The following is a 19,520-nucleotide window of genomic DNA, read 5'->3' as shown; positions in this document are numbered from 1 at the left end:
ACTATTTCCAAAAGCCTTCCTTCCCGCTCCGTTGTACGTGCGGTAATAACCACGCTTCCTTTCTTGGTTCATTTGATCCTCCGCTTCAGCTGTGGAGCAGACAAATCTGACTGAATAAGCAGAAAATGTCACAAATGTGACAATATTCTTCTGAACTGCTGCAGCACCGACTTCCTTTCGTCGCATTGATTTTGTCAGTCTGGAGAGGACTGTCAGAGCAGGCGGGTAGGAGTGTCTGCTCATCTTTAGCTATACGTTTTTTGGTGCCATCGACTTATTTTTTTTGTTCTTTGGTAATTTAGGCCCTCTCTCCCTTCTTGTCATTTCATGGAAGGGCAAAAAAGCAGTCCCCTGATCTTTATTTTGGCGAGTGTGTTTCTCACCGTGTTCCCTCCTGTGTTTCGACTGGCAGCTTCACAGTCTAATGCTGTAGCCCTGGCAGGGACGCAGTAATGCTCGGAAAGCCCCCGCGTGCTGCGATACCGCTGCTCGTGCGTTAGGAACGGGTCCCTGGTCCAGGTCGTTGATACACCATTTGCTGAATATTTTGTTGTGAAAGCCTGGGCTTCAGTGCAAGCTGCGTTTGGGATGCTGCTGCTCTGCAGAACTGGTGTGACAACCTGCAAACCGTGACACCGCTGCCTGCGACGCAGATGTGGCCGCATCAGGGTTCTCCTGCAATCCCACCCTCTCAAAATAGTAGGGCAGTTCTACAAAGGGTGACCCTGTGTGTGCAGGGCCGTTAATCGTGCTGATTAAAAGTGAGGTCAGTGGTGAATATGATTAATGCTTCCCATGATTTAGTCATGGATGAGGCGTTGAGTTTTGCCGCGGGCCTCCATTATCAGCAGCTGCATAGATTTCCTTAAAATAGGTTTGTTAGTTTTGAGCAAGAGATGATGCCCAGTTTGAAAGAATTATTTAGGTTACTATAAAATCAGAGTTACTATAAAATATAGGAGTCCTCCCAGGCAGAGTCCATATCAGCAGGTTTAGCTGACTGTGGTCAAAAGCCCAGTTATTGTGAAAACTTGATAAAATCATCAATTCCTTCCCTAGGGATTAAGATCCATAGCTTTGGAAAGAGGCTTTCATAGATATATTTCTCCTGTAAATTGGCAAGCAGATGGGAAGATGAGAGAATGAAATTACAGGAGGAGTTGAACAGTCTGGAAAGGAAGTTGTTAAATATCTCATTAGGAAAAGTATTTAAATACTAACCCCCACTCCTCCATACACCCCGAAACCTCTTTCAGCTTGGATTTATGGGTTGTTTTGTCTTTGCCAGGTACTAATCAGTTTCATTAATACATATATTTTTATTTCTGAAGGACAATTCTTAAAGACAGTAAATTTTTTCGCTATTTGCACACGGCTGTGATAATGAGTGGAACCATGCTGGTGTTCGGAGGAAACACGCACAACGACACCTCCATGAGCCACGGCGCAAAGTGCTTTTCGTCAGATTTCATGGCGTATGATATTGGTAAGTTCTTGCAGAAATAAGAATTAAAAAATTCTTGGATATTCAAAAAGAGCTGTCTTCAAGAAGACTAATTTACATGCTGGGTATATTATACCAAATGCTGTTAAGCATACTGCAGAAGAATGTGTAATCAGGAGAGGCTCATTTAGCTTGCTAGACATTACCAAGCAAATGAGCTGGTGCAGTGATTTCTAGGCAAATACAGCAGCAGTTATTTGGTCAACAGTTTATACACAACCTTGGGCATTAAAAATAATTTCTTTAAACAGAAAGCATATTGTTCTGCCGTCTCAGCCATAAAGCTGTCCTGATATTTTGAGTGTGTTTTAATCTGTGATTTATCAAAAATACAGGCTGTTAGGACAGTTACAAGCACTGGACGCTGCTGGAGCTCAACTTGCATGTTGCACGCTCTTGTTTTAACTGCAGGCTGGCTGACTTGTTTGGCTGTGCTGTTTGTAATGTCAGTTTGTTTATAGGTACGCTTTATGAGCATAAATATCCCCATAAGCATTATTTAACAATAAAGCCAAACGATTAGATTTTATTTGGAAGGACTGGGTTTTGCGCAGTTGGAATAGCCAGAAGAGGGCAGCATTTATTTGGGAATTTGAAGTCCAGAGACGATGCATTTAAGAAAAGAAAAGAAGAAATTATAATAAACGAAGGTGCATGCACATCCAGATAATTCACGCTGAAGAAAACCACCGTTCTGTACTCATATCACATTCTACCTTCTGCTCTCCGAATTCCTTAAATGGGGGCTCTCGTGATTGATTCCCCGAAATAATCATGTAAACCTGAATTCTCCGAGTGACTGTCCGCTGAGATGTCACTCCAGGTTTGTGAAAGGAATATGCAAGCAAATGGATTCCTTTCAGCAGCAGGGTTTGGCATCCTTGTGCCGTTTTGCTGTCTGTTACAGGGATCATTCTCTTCTGCTTCCTGTGATTTCAAGTCATATCCCTGTGGAATTTAGTGTGTGCTCCTAACTAGCTTTATTTTGAGGTTTTTTGTGAAGAATTAAAACAAGGTATTTCGACATTCATGGACAGAGGAATTTTTTTAAACTTTGATAGCAATAGTGATAGATTTTTCTTGCTGCATTTTGCTATCTTCCCTGACCCATTGAACTATTAGGTGTAAAACACAAATGGCATTAATTTGTCAAAATATGACAATAATAATGTTCATTTTGATTCAGTTTAGTTAACGGGCGGGTTCCTGTTACATGAAATAAGCATTGTAGTCAACTTGCCCAGTCCTTACCAGTTTTACACTGAGAATTAGAGCTTGCATTGATTGCACTTCACATGACGGGGATGAGAGGTGTTCTGGTGCTCTTGGGTACCCTCAGTTCCTTAGGGCAGAGACTCACAGGCTGCAAAGAACACCTGTTTTTCAGAAAAAAAGACCATTTTTTCTTTTCTTTTCATGGCAGGGCACCTTTCTTTGCATGAGTTGCCTTATCCCATTGGACCAGGAGCACTACCAGGAATACTTTAGGGTGCTGGCTGTTCGTTAGTGTCACAGCAGAAAACCTACTTGGTGGCTCTTCATGCACAATCTCTGCAGTAATTATATTGATTATATTCATGTTGGTCTCCATGGGAATAAGCCCATATACTGTGGGGAAGCATTGCAAATATCAAAGACCGTTGTGGCCATGCCACCATAGATGGATATGGCTATCACATCTTTAATATTAACATGCTTATGTGTTTGTTATCTATCCCTTGATCCTCCCACGGCTCAAGCTACCCGGGAGAAAACCAAGCAGCAAGGTCAATTGATACTGAGTGCCTTCAGAGGAGAGCCTTAGTAATTGGCTATTTTACTCCCTACTTTTATAGTATGCTATCTGGCTAATTTGCTCGTTTTTAACATCTTGTTGATGAAGGTAATATCTTGGCGATCAGAGTGATGGTTGGAACACTGGAGAAAACTGAAATTAAAATGCAGTCTGAAATAAAGGCTTCAAAACCAGGTCTTTTCTTTAACCTTTGCCATTAAAACTTATTTCTGCAGTAACTCATTTTATTTACCTCGTCAAATTTTTCTGTTTTTCTCTCCTCAAGTTTCCGAGTAATCAGACCACATGCACTGAGTGTCGTGAGGACGTATTTTCTTCTTTTTTTTGTGTGTGTGTAGGATGCAAACAGATGTCACTGAGATGTGTGCTGAGATTCTCTGGAGGTTTGGCAGATTAGGTAGATCTGAGAATGCACTAATGCTACTCATCCTTTTATCCTCCACTTGACCAGGTTGGGGCTTATTCAATCCGAATAGTCCAGGCGATGCCTAGTTTTGGACGGTTTCAGGATAGCAGTCCAGCTGCCTGTGTGCACGTGCATTTCTTGTTGCTTCTCAGGACAAGCTTTTGGATTGTGTTGGTGGTCAGGTTGCGTGAGCTCTTGGGTAGAGCAGTCTCACAGTATTTGTCCTACGTTCTGCACACTGCAGTGAGTAGTTAGCACTTCCTATCCCCAAAGTTGGTCTCTCTGGCCTCTATAGAAGAGTTTCCTGCTCTGCAGCAGTTTTGTCTCTGGGTGGACAAATGCTTCACTTGAATCCTCTACCTCCTCCTCTCAACAATTCATAGCAGCAAAGGAGCCACGTGTGAGTTGCAGCCCTTCCATCGCTGTATGTTCATCTCCGGGAGTGACAAGGCAAGGGTTGTGCTTTCCAAAGGGCCATGTCCCTTGCGTACGGGATGTGTCTAAAGCAAGAATAGAAACCTCACAGGCAGACTGTCTCAAAATACAGTTACTGTGGTTTAAGTAACCATTCTTTTTCATTTCTAAATAACTTTCAACTTTTTTTTTTTTTTTAAATTGGCATGAAATATTCATGTAAAGGCTATACTCATATAACGATCTTTTCTCCCCACAGGAGAGAAATTAAAACTCTTCCATTTACCCCATCAAAAATTCAGTTCTGATGACAAACATAGAAAGAGGCCTGATGTTTTCATAGCATATGTGTTCTGTTTGAATAGTATATTTACTAAATCCTGTGCATTGTAAATTTTAGGCTTGGCTTAACTCATGAGTCAGGAAGGAGAGGATTCTTTGTATTTTCAGAATCATTCATTTTTTCCAATACTTGATCTTCAGTTAAAGATGGGAAAGAAGCTTAGAAAGCAAAACATTCCAGGCCTTCTATTAATCTAGAAAAATATGTTTCTTGGCCTCACATAACTCACAACTTACTGGATAAAAAATTGCAAATTGCTGTCCAATTTTGCTGAAGTCTCCTGTTAAAAATTGGAACCATGCATGCTTGTTTCAGGAGTGATGCTGGGCTAGGTTAAATTCTTTGAAAATTGAGCAAATGACATTTAAAAATAAGCTTCAAAATAATGATTTATCAAAGTATTAAATCCAACCGACTGGGTCCTATGTCTTTTATTTATTGGCACTCTTGAACAAAAGTTTCTGCGGGAGCAGAGGTTAGGATCAGTTGTTTTACCCAACAGTTCTCCAATTAAATTTGGTAAAGAATTAGTAAGGTTGTTTTATTTGCCCTCTCAGTTTATCTACGTACTAGCTTGGGTTTGTGGACGTTTTTTTCTTTTCAGAGGCTCAGTCCATGGCACAACAGTTTTATTTTGTATTAAAGAATCTGCAAGTATTTGAGGGCTCTGTAGATCTTTACAGCAGATTGACTTTTCTGTCTTAATTGCATAAATTGCATATAACTGCCTCTGGGACGTTAGCCCCCAAGGTGATCCCATTCACTTTGCGAAGTTTAAGTGATACGAATGGGACTGACTTCTCCTGCTTTTGTTCCTTTGATTGCTCAGTGGGTTATATGTTTCTTAGGTTGTTTTTTTCATGCTGCCTAAAGGAAGAAATTACCTGAGAAACCGAGTAAAAAATGAAGCAGAACTTATAAATGTTATGCTAATAGAAAAAGATGGAATAAACTCACATTATATTAAAAGAGAAAAACAACCACAAATCCTTAAGCTATGATGAGTGAAAAATATATTTTTAAAACATGGATATCTACCCTCTAGGAACATAATTGCAATGGGGGGGGGGGGATAAGATAAGCCTCTGTTCTCAGTGATACTGGTTTGGGGCAAAACTGCAAATAATTCATATATAAACAGATAAAAACTGAACTGGTTATGCAGTGAAAAATTCCACTAGTAAAGGAGGAAAAGCAACCCAAGCCATCGCCATTTAATTACACGTGATTGCCAAAAAGCTAATAACCCCCTCAACACAATGCCCTGAAACTTTCCTTTTTCAGGAACTGCTCAGATGATGGAGCAGAGCCATTACATCCTTCCTTTCCCTTTTTGTCATACCAGTCTTAAATCTGTGTCTTAAATCTTGCGAAAGAAGATAACGCAGCGCTTTCGTGAGCTGCCCTGTTTCGGTGGAGATTGGCATTTTGGTGGTGGGTGGAACGGTCTCTCTATAGTTCTTAAAGTACTTTGGGATCTTTTAGGAAGAAGCGTGCTACTTAAGCTGAATCATTACTTCAACTGAGGAACTTTTCTGAAATGAGCTTTCCTTAATCCTAGCTTGCGATCGGTGGTCTGTTCTTCCTCGCCCGGATCTCCATCACGATGTGAACAGGTTTGGACATTCTGCCGTGCTGTACAACAGGTAAGGTTACAAACAAGCTGGGGGGTGTTGGCTTTTTTTCTACCTCAATAAACGTATACATGTAGATGAGTAACACTGAGACCAGAGGGTTGAGGTTCTGTTGCAAACCTCTCAAAGTTCTCACATCTTCACTCTTGTAATGTCTTCAGTATCCACCTGTCCCTATCAGCCCTTCTTTCTCACTGGACTAAACTGTCTCAGCTCACTTAGTTCTTTCAAAAATTTGATTTTTTTTTTCATATTTCTATTCCTTTTTCTTATTTATAGATGTATTTATCTTTCTTATTTATTTCATAATTTCATTTATTTCATATTTCTATTTCTTATTTAGCTGCACTCACAACTTTTGTCTCCGAATCGTACTTTCCCTCATGGTTTCTAAATTTGTCCATGTTTCAGTGTACATAGGTTATCCTCTGTGGCTCTTATTTACATTCACATGATGTACAGTATTTAGATGAAATCATAGGTGAGATTTCTGCTGTTAAGCATAACATCACTGTAGTAATATCTGTGCTTTTAAGTGAAAGTCTGTTACTGTATTTGAGTCTGCAGAACCAAGTTTGAGAAATTATATTTCTTAGGAGTCTTTCGTTCTGGTCCCTTTATCCTTTGAGGATACTTTCTGTAAATCAGTAACATTATTTAAAGCTCAGTTTAAGCCAGGCAGCTAACTGTCACTGCCTTGAAAAGTGCTTCTAGATACTTTTTTTGTCTCTAAAATCTCACTCACTATCTGTTTGTTTCAGCCTATACTGAATACCAGCTGTGCATTTGCTGCCACGAAGGGCATTTAAGCCTATGCTTTTGTTCTTTCCTAAAATAGGATGAAAATCATATTAAAAATACTTATTATTCAACCAAAACTTTTATTCAGTTGCATTGACTCTTCTTCACTGTCTTTTTAAACGTACAGTTACAAACATGGATGCACAGGGGTTTTTGGGTGACATTTTTGTGTAACTGATGAAATTTGATGTTTTGCCTGAAGCAGTTGTGTTACTAAAGAAGGTTCAACAAAACAGCACCCCCGACGCCCCCCTCCAAATATTATTTTGGGTGGGTTTTTTGTTTTTTTGTTTTAGTTGACACAATGACTCTTTGCTCAGTTGCTAACAGCCATGAAAATAACTGTGGTTTTGTCACAGCGGTGTAGCAAGATGTGACAACACTGAATTGTTTTGTCACAGTTTCTGAACGCTGGTTTAATGGTGTGATACCGTGTCCCTGATTTTTAGCCTTCCTCCCTCTCTTGCCACTGTTCTTTACAGGAGGATCCCACATTTCTGCAGCGTTTCACGTATAGTCACGTTGATCAGGTGTCACCCAGAATTTTGGCTGAAGGGGAAGGTCGGTCCATGACCTCGGAATGGTTTCACTTTGTCTCAACACCCATGTGTTGAGATTCTTTGGCTTCTCTGAAACAGTGGAACTTGACTGACCTTTTCTTTAATGCCTTCCTTAACCAAGAGCTATTTATTTGGATTTATACATGCTGGAATGTAATAAAACACCTTGCTCACACCTTGAATCACATTGACTTGCGGCAGTGCACGGTCTATAAACACAGGCACAAATATTTCTCTCATTACTTACATTTTGTCTAGCACCATGTATGTATTTGGAGGCTTCAACAGCCTCCTCCTGAGTGACATACTGAAGTACACACCCGAGAGATGTGAAGCTTTTGACAACGAAACGGCCTGCTTGCGAGCAGGTCCTGGCGTCAGATGCGTGTGGGCTGCCGCCCCTCCTCGCTGCGTCCCCTGGGAAATGGCGACGGTAGAGCAGCAGCAAAAGGTCTTTGAAGACTGTCCTCCCAAGCCAGGTGTGTGTCGCGTTCTTTCCATTTCCCTTTCCAAAAGGCACGTAGGGTCTTTTTCTTTCCCAAATTCTGTCTTGCGTTAGTTGTATGCCATTATCAGATCAAGTTTAAGATGGGGGGGGCTGTAGTTCTGCTTCCGTAAGTGCCCTGGGAGACCTTCCTCTGACCAAGTGGCTGCAGTGGCTTGGAGGTGTTTCCACCTCTCCTTCCCCCTTGAAGCTGCTTGCTCATTAGATTTTTTTTTTTTTTTTTTTCCTACCGTACTGCTTGTACTTACTTTCCTATCCCAAACAGACATCACCAGTCAGGAATCAGGCCTGGACCATTGCTCTGTAGATGTTTGCTCCAAGAACTGACCTTGTGAGCTGGCAACTAGCTGATGAGCACCATGGGGCATGGGAAGGGGGATCTGGGTCCTGCAGCATTATCCTGTGCTCTTCAAGAGAGACAGCAGGAAGACTGTTTTAAGAAAAGTTACTTCATTTCTCCTTCTATGATATCATATGGATAGGGGCATACAAAAAGCATGTTTGTTTTAAGGTCTGATTCCTGTGCTCTCCTTTATGATAAGTTTTAAACAACTTTTCAACGCTTTATCCTGATGCATTCGTTGCTCTGAATTGAATTATACGAACCTTGATTCTGTAATAGATGGCACCCTTTAATTATTTAAAAGAAATTGATGTAAAGGGACATTGCTTTGATGGGCTCTCAATGTACAATAAATTTTCACAAAACACAGGCGATAAGCAATTGGAAAGATGAAGTGGAAAGTTCAAGCTTTGCATGAAAATGCTCCACGTAATTGAAGGCCAGGCTTTGCAGCAAAGTGGGCCCGCGGTGGGAGCTTTTCACCGTCCTTGTGAAATGTCCTCTGGCATCATTTGCATGGGCATCGACTGAACGTGCATGCCCGGTCTTAGTTCATGCGCTTCCGTGTCTTGGTGCGTTTCCTGGTCTTGTGTTTTACAGATCCTTGGGCACTAAAAATGATTGATGGTGCAAACGAATGCAATTTTCTATCAGTTCAATCACATGAAAGTATCTGATTTACTAAGTAGTCGATAACGGAAAATCTACAGGCACTGCTGTTTGGTTATATCTTTTGCTATATATAATCAAGTTCTTAGAGCTCTGTCAGGAAATGCCTGTTTTTGGTCATGCAGGTTTTTTTCTTTAATAGTTGTAGACAATGAAAAATGTGATCAGATTACAGACTGCTATAGCTGTACAGCAAATACAAACAACTGTCAATGGTGCACTGACCAGTGTATCTCAATGCATAACAACTGCACAGAGGAACAGGTAAAGTCTCTCTAATACTTCTGTAGTTTAAATTTAGCCTTTGAAATATCCAATGTCCAGATGCCTTCATCTGTCAGTGTTATGACCCCCGTTGTATCGTTATTTCCAGTGCTTGTGTAGCTCTGAGCTGCTAACATGCCTGAATTTTTTTCAAGTTGGTCCGAGGGCTTTTCGTGGGACTCCACTTCAGTTAGGAGGATGGCTGTGGGCAGGGGAAGAGGTGAAGGTTTCACGATGGCGTGATTATTCAGTAAGGCACGTAGCCAGTTGGGTTGCTATCAACAGAGCCTTCCCCTAGAAAAAAACCTAACCCTTTTGTAAAAGCTCCAGTGAGGCAAATGTGTCAGATGATGGCTTGGGGGAATATCTTGAATACACAGTACAGGCTATGGCCAGTGTCACGGCTTTCGTTTATGTAGGTTGCTTCGTAGGTCTGAACTGTGAAGTTTAGTGTGGTAGTCATGGCTGTTATAAACCGACGTTGGTTGGATGGGAAAAAGCCTCATCTCTGCTCTTTATTTTAGGTTCCTATTACTCTATATGACAATTGTCCTAAGGATAACCCTGCCTATTACTGTAACAAAAAGACAAGTTGTAAAAGCTGTGCCATGGATCAAAACTGTCAGTGGGAACCTAGGAATCAGGAATGCATCGCTTTACCAGGTAGGTATTGGTTGTATTTGTGTAAGGAAAAAAACCAAATTCACCCAGTCCAAAAGTTGTGGGGTTTTTTTTGGTTTTTTTGCGTGGTTTTTTTTTTTTTTTTAACCCCCAAATCTGTAATCTTTTAGTGCTAAGCTGGAGTAAATAATGTTGTTTAATCATACCAGCTTTGGTATGAAACTTTATTTCTAGTAAATTCAGAAAGTCTGATGGAATATTTTTCATTCCCAATTGTCTGAAGAGGAGTATGATCATTTGTATAATTATTAGGCTGTATTTCATCTCTCTCTTTTTATTTGATAAAAGCAGTACTGTTGATATAATAGGCTTCTGCAAGATATTAGATTTAATAATGCATGCTATTTAATTTTAGAAACTAGAATTGTGCAAAAGCGTAATGGCACATACTGGACGAATTAGGCAAATAACACCTAAAGTGTATAAGGAAAATTCTCTTATTAGAGTGTTTCCAGTGGGAGCTCATAGGAGTTGATTGTTAGTCCCCCTGTAGTAACATATTTTTTTTTCCCAGTGTCTGGGAGAGAAATATAGCATCTTCAGTGATTAACATTTGCAGTTAATAAAATACAGAGAAAGGGAATAAAACAAAATAGACAGGACCTTTTAATGGGCATGGAAAGCCTTCCCCTAGTAACTCTGATAGGTCTGGACGTGTCCAGATCGAGCGTTTGCTAATCTGGAAGAGTGAAAAAATAGAGACTTTGGAGAAGAGCCATGAGAGTGAGAAAAACATCTTTTAATGAGATAGAAAAAAAGCTTGGTCTGTTTAATTTGTTATAGAAAGGGGGGGTAACTTGATCATATGTGTAAAAAGCCCATCTGAAAAATTGACACTTGAGAGCTTTTCAAGCTGTTAGATAAATCTAAACCAAGACGTTGGAGGTAGACATCAACTCTGCAGAAATTCAGACTGAAAATGTCCATCAGGTTTGTTTTGTAAGGGTAGTTATGAGTGAGGGAAACAATTAACCACAAAGTAGAAGGAGTTCTTCAGTAGTGGGCATGGCCGCGCTCAAGGTGAAACAGGGATTAATTCTGGAAGTTCGGTGCTGCGGGCAGGATTAGCACAACCACCGCTCTTCTGTCGAAAGGTGTCCTAACAACTGTGGTTGAATAAGTGGCTTTAAGCCATCAGCAAAATACTCATTTGCTTTCCCTTGCTCTTTCTTCTAGAATGATTTTACTATTTGACATTGTAATAAGTGCTTTGACTGCCTGCTGCAGATAACTAAATGGTACCATCACACTTCAGCTCCTCCAGACAGCTTTCCTTTTCCTCCGGTATTATTATACATAGATACTTCTGAACATGCCGATAAGTCGTGCTGGTTTGGGATGGGGCTGTAGGTTTTCTCTGTGGTGGAAGAGCTCTTTCACTGCTTTGAACATTGTGAAAGTCACTTTTATCTCTGGTTTTACTTTCCTTTTCTCGCACAGAAAATATCTGTGGAACAAACTGGCATTTGGTTGGCAACTCCTGCTTGAAAATTACAAACGCGAAGGAGAACTATGATCATGCCAAACTGTCCTGCAGATCCAGTGGTGCTTTGCTGGCTTCTCTCACGACCCAGAAGAAGGTAGAATTTGTTCTAAAGGAGCTGCAGAAGATGCAGGCTTCGGTGAGTGTTTCTCTTTTATGTCCCCTGAGTAATTAAGCTCTGACTGTGGAAAAGTCCTTGCTGTGGTATTGTGTGCTCTGTACAGAATAGACATGCCTCTTAACAGAAAAGGACTGATTTTTCTTTTGAAATTCAACATACCCTATGGGTGCTTTTGAACTGAAATTGTAGAGAATGTAAATGGGAAAGATAAACATACACGATGCCTCAGAGGTATTGCTTTCTATAATGAAATCACGCGCGCATTTCTCTTGTGGGATACATGACTACAGCAGGAGTCCTCTTGTGACTTGTACACAATATTTCATAAATAAAGGTCCCTTTGGGGCACTGGAGGTCTTTAATGTAAAGCATTTAAAGTTATTTATTCCGCTCAGAAAAGCAGCTGTTTAAAATGTCGGCTTCTTACTCCATAGAGCTGCTTGGCTTATTTGGGGTTATTTATGTTTGATTTAGTGGCAGGTGCTTTTCTGTCAGAGACGGTGAGAAGTGAATTGGAAACTGTCCCTCTTAATGCATCAATAAAATAAATATATTTTTTTCCCAGTCCTTGGCAGAAGCACGGAGGTATTCAGGGCAGGTTGTGTAGGTGGTGCTAAAGCCCTAACAAAGAACGATGCTGTGCAGCTTTGCTGAAATCCTGGTTTAGGCTGCAGAGCTGCTGTGGCTTGACGGCACATCAGCGTAACTCCTCTCGGGTCCCAGAGGCCACTCTGGGCAGGGCTGGCAGTCAGGAAGGGTTTTATATAGGAAAAAATGAGACTGGAGGCACTACGATTGCTACTTTTCAGAGGAGAACGTCCTTCAATACTAAAGAGAAATATTCCCCTGTTGAAATGAGAACATTCCCTGCTTTGATTCCCTTTGTAATTTGAAAGTGGCATTTCAACAATTATGGGGTTTTAGAGGGGATTCCATTTAGCCAAGAAAAGGTAAGGTGCAATTCAGATGAGATTGATTGTTAAATCTTTTGTAAAGAGAGGAAGCCAAGCTCGGGGTATTGCAAAAGTACGTGGTTCAAACAGCTCCAGGCATTTCTGGATATCCCAGTGGTTAAGTGTAGTGTAAATTCCTAAAGACACATGGCAACCCTTCCCTAATATTGTTTGAACCCTTACACTAGGGAGGAAAAAAATTGTTAATTTACGGGGTTTTTTTGTTTTTTTTTTTCATCTACAGTATCATTTAAAAAGTGAGCCTTAGAAATCTAAAGAGACTATTATCCCTTTTTGGTGGATATTAGCATTGAGTGCTTGTAATGTGGGAAAATGCCTTTGCTAAAAAGCCAACCTGTGTCTGGTACTTGAATTTTTGCCATTCAGTGGCATGCTGCTGCTGTGCTGGAGGAGGCTGTATTTTGCAGTTACTCCTTTTTTTAAGCTAGCTGTTTATAGATGTATAGATGTTTTGTAATAAGAAGAAAACGTGTTGGTGTTGGCCCGTAGTGCTGTGTAACCCTGTTGCTGTTAGAAGTTGCAGCTGTAAGGTTTAAGAGTGTGTAAAATGACTTTGAAGTAGGTGATGGTTATATATAGCAGTAAGGGAAGACGTACGGTCTAAAGCTTTCCTAGGACAGCTGTGCCACCAAAGCGCTTTGATGGAGAGAAGACTTTAACGGTAAAATAACATACTGTACCAATATAGTTAAAGTGCCTCTCCCCAAAATAAAAGTGTGCCAAAAAATAAATTGGCAGTAGAAGTAGTTGTGTTATGGGTTCTTCATATTGAGAATTTTATTGCCAGCAACACTAATTGAGATTTGACCTGCTCTGTCTCTCCACCTCTCCATATATACACACTCTTACGCAGCAAAGGTCTTCTAGCCAGACTGTAGAGCAGGTAGATTGTATCATTTAAATTGTATAGGGAACTGCTAGTTTTCTTCCTCACTTCAAACTGTAGCTCCAGAATTTTTTTTCCTGTGTCTAGCCATTTATAGGAGTCACAAACACACAAAGAGCAACTTGCAGTTAATTTCAGAGTCAGTCAGTGTGAATGTTTGACTTGTTCTCCTCCTGATTTAGATAACTAGAAATGCAGTTTGGACAAAAAAAAAAAAAAAAAGGTCTTTCCTGAAGGCTTTCTCTATCTCTGTGGCATTTAATTCTGATAGTACTGAGAAACAACTGTTGCCCTTATTGCATTTTTGCAACACCTAACCTGGCAAAGTGATGAGCATTATATGGTGATGTGTATGGATTATATGGTGATTTTCTTTTAATACCTAAGGTAATAAAACCAGTTATTAAATCTACCATTTTCCTTTATTTCTAGCCCAAAACTTTGACTCCATGGGTTGGACTGAGGAAAATCAACGTGTCGTATTGGTGCTGGGAAGACATGTCTCCCTTCACCAACACCCTACTCCAGTGGCTCCCCGATGAACCAAGCGATGCTGGATTTTGTGGTTATTTAGCTGAGCCTTTCCAGCAGGGACTGAAGGCAGCAACGTGTATCAATGAAGTCAACGGCAGCGTCTGCGAAAGGCCAGGTAACAATATCGAACTTGTGTGCCTCACGGGGAGTAGGTGGACTAATAAGTATTTATATTTCCTAGAGAGTAAAGAGGATCCCATTCGTTATATTTAGAACTAGCTGCATCATGACTTTGCCAAAGAAAAATGGCTCTGGGAAAGCGTCTTGTCTAGGTGTTTCATACAGGAATTGGAGATTTTAAAAATAGCTCTACATGTACGCCATTAACTGTAAAATGCTTGAAGTACATTATAGTTTAATTATTTTTCTCTAAATTGCATACCTGGATGTGACATTTAGGTTAATTATGGTATGGAGCAATCTCCTGTTTAAAAAAAATAAAAAATAAAAGCTACTCTCCAGCTGAACTCCCCTTTCTCCTCTCCCCTGCTCCGTAGCCAGAGGAGGATTTTATCAAAGTTTGAAATTAATTGGGCAAGACACTGGAGATATGAGAACTTTGAAAAAGAAACTATTTGCTTTTGGGAGAACTCTTCTAGCTTTGTTGGAACTGCATATCTTTTAAAATGGCTTGGTCTGTTAACTCTCCATAATAGCTGATTATTTCTGAATACCAATTAGTGCCTCTTTAAGTTTTAATAAAGTTGGTTGATTACATAAAATTTCTCAGTAAGCTACGCCAGTTTAAATCATTCTCTGTGGAAGTGCAGGATACAGATCATGAATGTGGAACCTGAACTCAAAATTTTGTATATTTTAACTTGCAACACTTTGAATTGGTTTAAGGTTTAACTTGTTTTTTGTGGTCTGAGAATAGTCACTTGGAACAGATGGTAAAGCAATGGCTCACACCAGAAACTCCTGAGTTAATTCTGCTTTCAGTACTCATTTTATGTGTGGAACTGGTCAAATAACTTAAAAAATGTCCCAGTGTGCTCACATAAAACATGGGGTTTCTTCCCAACACTTTAGTTGGGAGAATGTCTGAGGAACACACCAACAGACCTGCAGAGAGATAAAGACCACATTCATAACACTATTTAAATTGTTCCTAAGGTGGATACCTTAAAGAGCATTAACACTCATGAAGGATAGATAATAAGAGAAACGATTTTACAGTACTTACTGCATTTCTCCTTTTCACCGTGGTATAAGATGTCTCCAGCTCCATCCAGCAGCACCACACTGCAAACGAAGTGTTGCGAGTCTGTGAGATTGAGCTATTTTTCAGCCTGAATAATAGACAGGGCTTTTTATCTTCTGTCTTTCTATCTCGGAGCTCATTACCTGTTTCTTTCTGGGAGAAAGCTGACTCTCGTTCTCCTGCCCGCAGCTAACCACAGCGCCAAGCAGTGCCGCACGCCCTGCGCCCTGCGGACGATGTGCGGGGAGTGCACGAGCGGCAGCTCCGAGTGCATGTGGTGCAGCAACATGAAGCAGTGTGTGGACTCGAACGCTTACGTGGCCTCTTTCCCCTACGGGCAGTGCATGGAGTGGTACACCATGAGCAGTTGTCCGCGTGAGTAATCGCTTCTGCGTCTTGACGAGTGGGCTGGAGTCTTGTGTTTGCTGACATTTGCTAGCGAAAGTCATCAAACTCTGCACATCGGTCAGACTGCCCAGGGGATTTGCAAAAATAAGAAGTGCCTGACCCCAGGAGCTATAAAAAATAAGAAGTGCCTGACCCCAGGAGCTATAAAAAATAAGAAGTGCCTGACCCCAGGTGTGCAGCTCCATCCTGCAGTATACTCTGCGGCATGTAAAGCATTAAACAGAATTAGGTCCTGGTTACGGGAACTATCAATTAAACTAAATGGCAGATAGTCAAGGCTTTCAAGTGAGATGATGAAATCTCCCCTTTTTTTTCCAGAGAGAGAAGTACTTGTTTCATTATTTGAATTCCTACCCTTCAAATTAATCGTTACAAAATTTCATGTGATTGACTTCTTTTTGTATCTCTTCTGTTTCTCTCTTGTTCATGTATGGAGCCATGTAATTTAATATTAGATTATCTTTACCAAATCCAAATTAGGATTTACATGACTGTTTTATTCTGAAGTATTGTCTACATATAGCCCACAGTAGGAATTCCTAACTTATTTTAAATAAATGATTTATTTTTTTCCCCCCTTTTAGATAGATGTGAGCAAACTGCAAAAGATTTATGGTGCTTTGGAATATTGCTTTTTGCTTTCACACTGGGGTGAAATAGTTTAGAAATTTTAAAAGTGGTCAAACAGTTTTAGAAATTATTTTTATTTATGTTGAATTCTTTAGGAGCTGAGTGTGGGCAGGGAAGTCAGGAAAGCCAGGGCTCTCGGGGTAGCAGAGGGAAAGGAGTGCATATGTTCCCCAGGAGGGAAGCTGGGCAGTTTGAGTTGCTGTGGTTGCTCCAGGAGCTTTTGGAAGCTGATGAGAATGAGCCTGAGCAGCTCAAAGTGTTGCAAAATAAGAGGTGGAGAAAATTAGTTTCAGATAAGAGTCAGACGTGAGAATGTGAACTTCCCGTATTGCCAGAGGTCAAAATTTGGAGGAAGCTTCAGGCAGGAGATGAGTAGGCTGAAATAATGGAAAACAATGTTTTTCTACTACTACTTTTTTTTTTTTTTAAGGCAAATACTGTCAATTTAAACATCAAGATAGAAAGTCTGCTCATCTTGGCACGCCAAGAATCTACAAAATATTTTTTAAGATGGTATGGGGAAAGGAATAGAAAAACTTTTCTATATGTGAAGACTTCGTCACCCCTGAAATACAATCCCATTTGAGAAAGGAAGGGTTAAAGGGTGGCGATGGTTTTTTCCTCATTTAGTTGCTTGCTGGGTCCAGGGGATGTGCATGTGGCACTCTGAGCATCCGAAGAAGACAAATTCTCTTCTGTATTTGTATTCTATGCTTTTTGACTTGGATGAATACTTGAAATAGTAGCGTGTGATATAAAAAATGTGGTAAGAAGAAACTCAAAATGAGTAAACAAACTTAGGTTTTTAGTTTTCATCCTTTGCTTCCGGATGGCTCATTTTATCATCTGATCTGATGTAAATCAATCGGACATCTTTTGTAGTTGGGAGCATTAACCTCTGGTTTTAGTGGGTGATGTTTAATGGTTAGAAAAACCTGACGCATGTATTGCATTGTTTCATAACTCACTGATTAATGCAACCTTTGTTATATTGTTATCTTAGATTCTAGAATAAATATGCTGATAGGAGTTAATATATATATTTGTTACCGTGAATATCAGAATAAATATTTACCGATTTGGTGAGATAAATACTTAAGGTCACAAAAGACATACAAAGGTTTCTGCGTTCATTGTCGCCTGTGTTTTGGGACAGTGATTTATTCCACAATTTGATATTTGTTTGTTTTATAGCCGAAAACTGTTCAGGCTACTGCACGTGTGCTCACTGTTTGGAGCAGCCCGGCTGTGGCTGGTGCACCGATCCAAGCAACACCGGCAAGGGGAAGTGCATCGAAGGCTCCTATCGAGGTCCGGTCAAGATGCCAACCCCATCTGCAACAGGGAAACACAGCTTGGAGCCCGTCCTTAATGTCAGCATGTGTCCTGTGGAGAACAACTATAATTGGTCCTTTATTCAGTGTCCAGGTAAACGAGGAACGTTTAATTGTTCAAACATTTCAACGGTAGCAGCAGTTAAATGCAAGGGGAGAGACTTTTTAAGACTGTAGTGATGTCTGTGTTTCCTCTTGTTAATGGAGGGAGGCAAAGAGCTTGGCAGACAAACAAGAAATAACACATTTTGAGATGGAAGGAGTTCTGCAGGTATCTGTAAGTGAGCTGCAGAGATCTGCTGCATGAAGACGTATCGATGCATTACTCTAGAGAAATTTTTCCTTTCCCTACAAACCTTTACCGACTTTTAAACTTTTGTTTATTTATTCGTTTTAGGGTTGTTTGAAAGAAAGGTAATTCTTTCTTTGAAGGTTGATTTAACTGTTAGTAGTGCTCAGGGTGATTCTGAAATATGGTTTTTGACATCAAACATTCAGAATAAAATTACTTGGACTGCTGCTAAACCCTTTCTTCCCCATTCCTCCTTGTAAATCTCTCCCACCAGCTGCTTCCAGTCCCGTCTGCCCAACATGCACGCAGTGTTTTGGAGTTCAGTTTTCTGTGTGTTGCTTTAAATTTCGGGTTTTCCATACACTTCTCTTTGAGTTAAAGTATTGCTAGCAAGACTGCAAGAACCTCTTTGGAAGGTGCCTGAAATGGTTTCATTCAGCCTCTGCAGAACACAGACTCCTGAGGTGCTATGTGAGGTGCTATATTTGAGCACAAATACTCACCCTTTTCTGTTTTCTTCAGCCTGCCAGTGTAACGGGCACAGTAAGTGTGTAAATGAAAGCATCTGTGAGAAGTGTGAAAATCTGACAACTGGCAAACACTGTGAAACTTGTATCTCGGGCTACTACGGTGATCCTACTAATGGAGGAACATGTCAGCGTAAGTGATGCCTTAAATCTCCCTGCGCTGAAGTCTTTGATGTTTTTCGCTCTTTACTCATTCCTCTGCTGTCTTAACTGAAATTATATCCTGCTAGTACATTTTTTTCTTTCCTGCAAGGAAGGCGTAATCCTTGTTTCTTCAAATCAAAGATACAGAAGCTGCTTGATGAAATTCTTTGACTTTCATTGCACAAGATAAAGATGACTTTTTACTCTCCTTTGTAAACTTTAAATGACAACAGTGAAAAATGTGTGCATTTTAGTGTTTGACGATCCTGATTTGAAAAGAAGCAGTGTTAATCCCAACGTCTTGAACAAATTTCTGCTTATCTAAATTCCACCCTATTACAATTTGGTTAATGTGTTGTACGTTTTTCGTTATAATTGTCTGCTTCATAAAAGGCTTGCCATGTTTCACTGAGGAGTTGGCTGGATTTCAGTTGAGGATGAGGTGATCCCTGTTAAAACTGCACTTTAAGTTTGTAAAGTGCTTTGGGACTCTTTGGCACAAAGAACATTTTTCAGTTGTGCAAGATCCAGTTAACAAACTGGGAAAAAAAATCTTTCTTGAGGGGCCAATACAGGTAATACTGAGAAATGAACGTGTAAGATTTGAAGTTTTGACCTTGAACCTTGCAACATTATCCTGAATTACTGCGAATTTTGTAGTGTAGCATGGGGACACCAGTTGTAAACCGGAAGCCAGGTGTGATAGTTGATATGCGGATGGAAGGGAAGGTGCTTCTTGCTCCAAAGAGCTTTGATGGAATATATTTAGATGAAGTGATATCATTAGATAGATACAGTGATTGAAAAGGTAGAACAGAAATAACATTGTTTGGTGTCAGAGTAGTATCAGTACTTCCATGAAATGAGTGTGGGTGGTTTGTAGGCATCCCAGAAGAAATAAGTGAAGGTAATTGATGAGGGAACATTGAGTTGCTCGTTTCAAGTATGGAGACAATCCGGTAGAAAATACTCGGAAATTCATTTAGTATGTTTACTGGAAGTAGCATCAACCGTTTGGATGAAGATGAGAGTCAGTAGCTGGAGCATGAATGTCCTGTTTCCTA

At 40.3% G+C, this 19,520-nt stretch overlaps 1 protein-coding gene across 2 annotated transcripts in view; it reads left to right on the top strand.

The window, feature by feature from the left end:
* ATRN (attractin) overlaps positions 1–19,520 on the top strand; it is a 160,772-nt gene that overhangs the window by 59,331 nt on the left and 81,921 nt on the right. For both annotated transcript variants that reach the window (XM_072861201.1, XM_072861202.1), the window contains exons 10-19: positions 1,332–1,486; positions 6,024–6,108; positions 7,716–7,936; positions 9,117–9,238; positions 9,763–9,901; positions 11,360–11,541; positions 13,816–14,032; positions 15,311–15,496; positions 17,354–17,587; positions 18,308–18,445. In XM_072861201.1, the coding sequence (XP_072717302.1) occupies positions 1,332–1,486; positions 6,024–6,108; positions 7,716–7,936; positions 9,117–9,238; positions 9,763–9,901; positions 11,360–11,541; positions 13,816–14,032; positions 15,311–15,496; positions 17,354–17,587; positions 18,308–18,445 (1,679 nt within the window). The remainder of the gene's footprint in view (positions 1–1,331; positions 1,487–6,023; positions 6,109–7,715; positions 7,937–9,116; positions 9,239–9,762; positions 9,902–11,359; positions 11,542–13,815; positions 14,033–15,310; positions 15,497–17,353; positions 17,588–18,307; positions 18,446–19,520) is intronic.

This window comes from Ciconia boyciana, chromosome 5 (genome assembly GCF_034638445.1).
Source record: "Ciconia boyciana chromosome 5, ASM3463844v1, whole genome shotgun sequence".
NCBI lineage: Eukaryota > Metazoa > Chordata > Aves > Ciconiiformes > Ciconiidae > Ciconia > Ciconia boyciana.
The sequence above is the reverse complement of the archived record's forward strand: the minus strand, read 5'-3'. Positions and strand labels throughout refer to the sequence as shown.